Genomic DNA, 4,834 nt, shown 5'->3' with positions numbered 1-4,834 from the left:
CTGCAAGGAAACAGACCAATGTTTCACCAGAGTTTATTAATGAGCTTCTTGACATAAACTTCAAGAGCATGCAGGTAAGCCTGCTTTTGTATGCTGAGACTTTTCTACCCTGCTTCATGCACATATTTTGTTTATCATTTCCTAATGAACCTCTGTTCCTCATCTCTAGAGGCTAGGGGACCCTGTGCTAAGACCATTTCTACAGGTTAGCGCCTACTTTTTCAGTTTTCAAATTTCACCTCTTGGGTGGTGCTCATATAACAAGAATTTCAGCGCATAGCAATGACATTAATTTTCATGTGATCTTTATGTTGTGACAGGATGTCATACAGTTTGGGCCCCTTGCCAAGACGTTAGGCCTTGTAATGCTAACTAAACCTCAAATTCTTCCATCAATATTCAAGCAGGTAATTACTAACACAAAAGGGTCCTTTTAGCCCTTTTCTTCAAGCAAGTGATACATACGTTTCAACTGTGTAAGTTGAAGGTTTTCAAAAATGAGTTCATATGGCTTTGATAGAACTTGACTTTTTTAGCCTCTACGATATTTTTCACTTTTAATGGCAACCGCATTTTCTAAGACAGTTTTGTACGTTTTTTCTGTTTCCATAATCTGAGTAAATTTAAGAAAACCACTGCTGGAAAAATGTAACTAACAAGTCTTATGCTGTGGTCTCTCAAATATATGTATTTCATAAGGATATTTAACAAAGATCAGCAAGTGGTTTTGCTTGGAACTGAAAGTGTAACAATTGCTTTTGAAATTGAATCTTGTTTAGTTTAGTCGATGAATGTGCAGATTGCCAGAAACTAAGTTGATATCTTGATATTGTTTGTAATCCATATAAAACTTTTAGAAACCCAAGTACATTAGTGAATCAACTTGCGTGTCTGTCTTTAGTATATTTGGCTTCTCATAGTGAAATCCATTTGTTCATCTACAGGTTGATATACCTGTTCTTATTGACTGGTCTGGACATTTTTTCATGCTGGGTTATTATACATTTCTCTCATCCTTCATGGACCCCGTCATAAGGTAATATTTTGGTCTTGTTTTCACTGAGCTATGTTGAAGCCTGACAAATTCAATGACACTTAGCAGATTTAGGACAAGCAATTTCTTTGACTTGTGCTTTTCACTTATACCATCTGGATATAGCTCAATTTGTTTTTCCTTTTGCAAGGTCATGGTTAAATGCTTTTCCATCCAAGATGAAGTATGAATGGAAGCGGCGGCTTGAGGCTTGGAAATATGGATCTGGTTTAGACTACAGGCTATGAATAGTTAGGCAAAGAGGGCTGACACATAATAGACTAATAGAGGAAAATGAAGGCTCAACTAGTTGCTCTTGCTACCATCAGCTTTCCCACAAGATTATGAATAGTTAGCAATGAAAATTCATTGAACGATTTGTAGTTCTTGCACAGATTGATGGGACTATTTTATCTTCTTTCCTTTAGAGCATAGAAAAGCTGATTCATCGTTACCTTTCTGTACATACAATTTATTAAATTGATTTTATAAAAATAAAATCGTACATATATTTGAGACATATTTGGCACCGATGACATTTATTGTCCAACACTGTTGTACGCTATATCACCGTGTCTGCTAAGGCACAATATTAGACAACAAATGTAGGACAAATTAACATTTTACTATTAAATTTGTAGGAATGATATTGTTTGACATGATAAAAAGATCTAAAATAACAAATTCCATATGGATAGAGTGATGATCTTTAAGAAACAAAGGTACAGAGCTGTTGTTGGGCTGCCTATTCCAACACAAGCCACTTTGACTGCAGCAAGACCTAGATCATGTAATACTCCCTCTCTTTACCCCTTCTGCTTAGGTGTTTCTCTGGTGAAATACCTGCTTAGCTAAATAACCCCCAAGGTATAGCCCATCTTTTTGCATGTTTTAAAACAGAAAGTCCTTTAAAACAAGGTCCAAGTGACAAAACAAAACTCATTAAATCAATGTTCCTTCCATCTAGCCATCTAATAATTTACTAGACATTAAGATTTCAGTTAGTTCTCATAATTGAATGCTGCAAATGAACAAAAGTTCATGATGTCACCTATAAAATCTTGTTTTAAGTGCAAAGTTGAAACTAAGGAATGACCTAATAATTTAACAAAGAAAGATTGTATAATTTACATGGAGTGATGCTGTACATATTATATACACGAAGACAATAATTATTTCAAATATAACTTCATAGAGGAAAACTTACAAGGAAACTTTTCTGCCCTTTTGATTTATTGAGATGCAGTCTGATTTGTATTGATTCCAAATTTACATACACACACAAGTCAATTAGACGTTTTTGCCCCTAAAATTTTAGAAAGCTCCTTTATGATACGTTTTTCTTTAATAGCTTCCTCCCTTGCCAGGTTCCATTTCTTTGACATGTTTTCAGCCTGAAATTAGAATTTCTGAGTTAGTGCCATCACAGTTAGACTAGTTAAAAGTACTATTAGAAACAAAAGAAAGTATTGAACTTCTGATTGACATACCCAAGTTCTTACAGGGAAAAGTTGTTCTCTGATCATCTCCAATTTAGGCTGAACCAGGTCTTTCCCTTTTGTTCTGATGTCATCACTCTGTCAAAAGCAGAAGAAAACAAAATAACAAAAAAAGAAGGATATAAGGAAAGTATTTCACCATTATCAGTGCATTACCTTACTTATGACACATGAGAAAAGACTAGCAAACAAGAACAGATCATGCCATGGAGCAAAAAAATCACTTACCCCTAAATGCAAGGCAGTTTCAGTGCATTTCCTAACTTGGAACACATGAGAAAAGACTAGCAAACAAGAACAGAACATGTCATGGAACAGAAAAATCACTTACCCCTAAATGCAAGGCAGCTTCAGTGCATTTCCTAACTTATAACGCAGCAGAAAAGGCTAACAAACAAGAACCGGAACATGTCATGTCATGGAGCAGAAAAATCACTTACCCCTATAGGCAAGGCAGTTAAATGATATTGCCTCTTGATAGGGCAGGAAGACAGAATAACATGAATGAGTTAAAGTTAACCTCTCACTTGGTTTGGAAGCAAGGGTTTGTGTTGGTATATTAATTTGATACGCATGTCATCATCATCAGAATAACACATAACAGCATCATGTGTGATGGGATCAAATGTGCTGTCCTTATGTTTCTGAACGATTATGATAGACAACAAGTCAATTACCATGCAGAATTCGATGATGAGTAAGTTTAATCCACAATAAAACCATTGCAGAATTTGTTATACATTATTAGGACCAAGTTCTGAACTACTGTACATTTTATACTTCAACTGATTCATACTGTCAGAAATCCTAAATATGCTAGAAAACTAGATATCCAAATGAAACATCTGGAAGAGAATTTCTCAATTGATGATCTATCTGATAGATAACAAAACTCTATTCTCCTAGAACATGACCAGAAAGGCATTAAGAAACTATGGGAAAGTGGTGATAAACATTCTATCCAATAGATATGCAGTATTTTTAGCTTTTTTATCTTTTCAAAGCTTGCTCAGTGCACGTTGGAGGAAATCAATCCTCTATTATTACAGGCAATTACAGGGTTATCTGGTGCGCGCAATACTCACATTGTGCAGCTCCAATTTGGAGGCTGCCATTCCAAACATCAAGGTCGCCCCGCCAAATACAATTGCAGTTGCAACCGCAAAAGCTTTTCCAACTATATAAATAAACACAAATACCAAGTATTAGAAGTCTTATGCAAAAATATTACAGGTAAAAAAGGAACCAAAAGACGGAATTAAAATGTTCTCTAACTCGAATTAGATAAGATTACAAATAATCATACCAAATTAGATAAGCTACGAAAACATCAAGAAGAAAAACGAATGAACATACTTTGTTGAAGTCCTTCAGCAGCCGCCTTCAACTTCTCCGGATTGATAGGGGTAAATTTGTCCTTCCGCAATTCATTAGCCGTCGATGCCATAACCGAATGCTCCGTACTTGGCAACGCCCACCTGCAAATCCCCCATTTAAACACAGTGAAAAACTAATACACAAGAGAAAAAAAAAAACAAAAACAAAATTGAATTTGGTTAGAAATATGAGGCGCAGAACTGACCTTTTGGGGCCAAAGGTAACCTGGGGCAGAGAAAGGTAAGCCCTGAGAGGGTTCATGGCATCAGGGGAGGAAATGGAGGCATTGTTTGGATCAGAATGGAGGGCCCACTTGGAGCCCTTCGAGAGAGAGGAAGGATCAGACGGTTGGCCGAAGATCTTGGAAGGCAAAGAATGTTTCAGGACCTCTGGAAGGACGTCAGCTTGAGCTTCTTGCTCGAGTGATGGTGGGGTCGATGGGAGGCTCTTGGGGGTTTTCTCGGCCAGACGGTTAACGGCGTGTTTGGATTCTTGGAAAAAGAAGGCTGCTTCTTTTCCTGCTAATCTACCCGCAAGAAAACTCATTCCTTTTGCAGAATTGTACAAAAATGGGGATTTGGGTTTAAGATTTTTTATTGGCTTTTGGAACTGTATCTTGCTCGACTTTCAAGTTGTCCAAGTATTTATAGCTTCAGCTTCTTGTCTGAATTTCAAGGTCTTCTTTCCTGATTCCAAGTATCCAAAACAAAAAGTTTTTTTTTTTTTAATTTTGTAATTTTTTTATTTGGTCAAAATGAATGTATTATATCTTAATTCTATAGAGTAAGGAAAATTTGTAAATATGTAAAAAAAAAAATCCATTTCATTTTCTCATGCATAGTGTGTGTATATATAGTATATTAAAAGTAATTACACTCTTAAGTTATAGTTATTCAACTCCTCTCATAATTAGTTTCTGAATTTA

The 4,834-nt window shown here is 35.9% G+C and overlaps 2 protein-coding genes across 6 annotated transcripts in view; one reads left to right on the top strand and one right to left on the bottom strand.

Annotated features, from left to right (window-relative positions):
• The window catches only part of LOC110429344 (Lycopene beta/epsilon cyclase protein), an 8,712-nt gene extending 7,159 nt beyond the window's left edge, over nucleotides 1-1,553 (top strand). For both annotated transcript variants that reach the window (XM_089782344.1, XM_021445335.2), the window contains 5 exons: nucleotides 1-74; nucleotides 170-205; nucleotides 321-407; nucleotides 945-1,036; nucleotides 1,185-1,553. The exon at nucleotides 1-74 is cut by the window's left edge and continues 40 nt beyond it. In XM_089782344.1, the coding sequence (XP_089638470.1) occupies nucleotides 1-74; nucleotides 170-205; nucleotides 321-407; nucleotides 945-1,036; nucleotides 1,185-1,281 (386 nt within the window). In that variant the 3' untranslated portion in view covers nucleotides 1,282-1,553. The remainder of the gene's footprint in view (nucleotides 75-169; nucleotides 206-320; nucleotides 408-944; nucleotides 1,037-1,184) is intronic.
• LOC110429345 (coiled-coil protein) overlaps nucleotides 1-4,600 on the bottom strand; it is a 6,771-nt gene extending 2,171 nt beyond the window's left edge. The window contains exons 1-5 of one of the 4 annotated variants that reach the window (XR_016350731.1): nucleotides 4,115-4,590; nucleotides 3,889-4,010; nucleotides 3,618-3,709; nucleotides 2,524-2,610; nucleotides 2,241-2,427 (exon numbers count right to left, since the gene is read on the bottom strand). Coding sequence is in view for 3 of the 4 variants with exons in the window: in XM_021445341.2 (XP_021301016.1) it covers nucleotides 2,320-2,427; nucleotides 2,524-2,610; nucleotides 3,618-3,709; nucleotides 3,889-4,010; nucleotides 4,115-4,455 (750 nt within the window). In the remaining variant the exon portion in view is untranslated. Of the gene's footprint in view, nucleotides 1-2,236; nucleotides 2,428-2,523; nucleotides 2,611-2,760; nucleotides 2,817-3,617; nucleotides 3,710-3,888; nucleotides 4,011-4,114 lie in introns of those variants that run through there. The other 3 variants (XM_021445342.2, XM_021445341.2, XM_021445343.2) reach the window with 3 other exon arrangements.
• Nucleotides 4,601-4,834: the final 234 nt, after the last annotated feature.

This window comes from Theobroma umbraticum, unplaced genomic scaffold, assembly GCF_002168275.2.
Source record: "Theobroma umbraticum cultivar Fairchild unplaced genomic scaffold, ASM216827v3 scaffold_44.0, whole genome shotgun sequence".
NCBI lineage: Eukaryota > Viridiplantae > Streptophyta > Magnoliopsida > Malvales > Malvaceae > Theobroma > Theobroma umbraticum.
The sequence above is the reverse complement of the archived record's forward strand: the minus strand, read 5'-3'. Positions and strand labels throughout refer to the sequence as shown.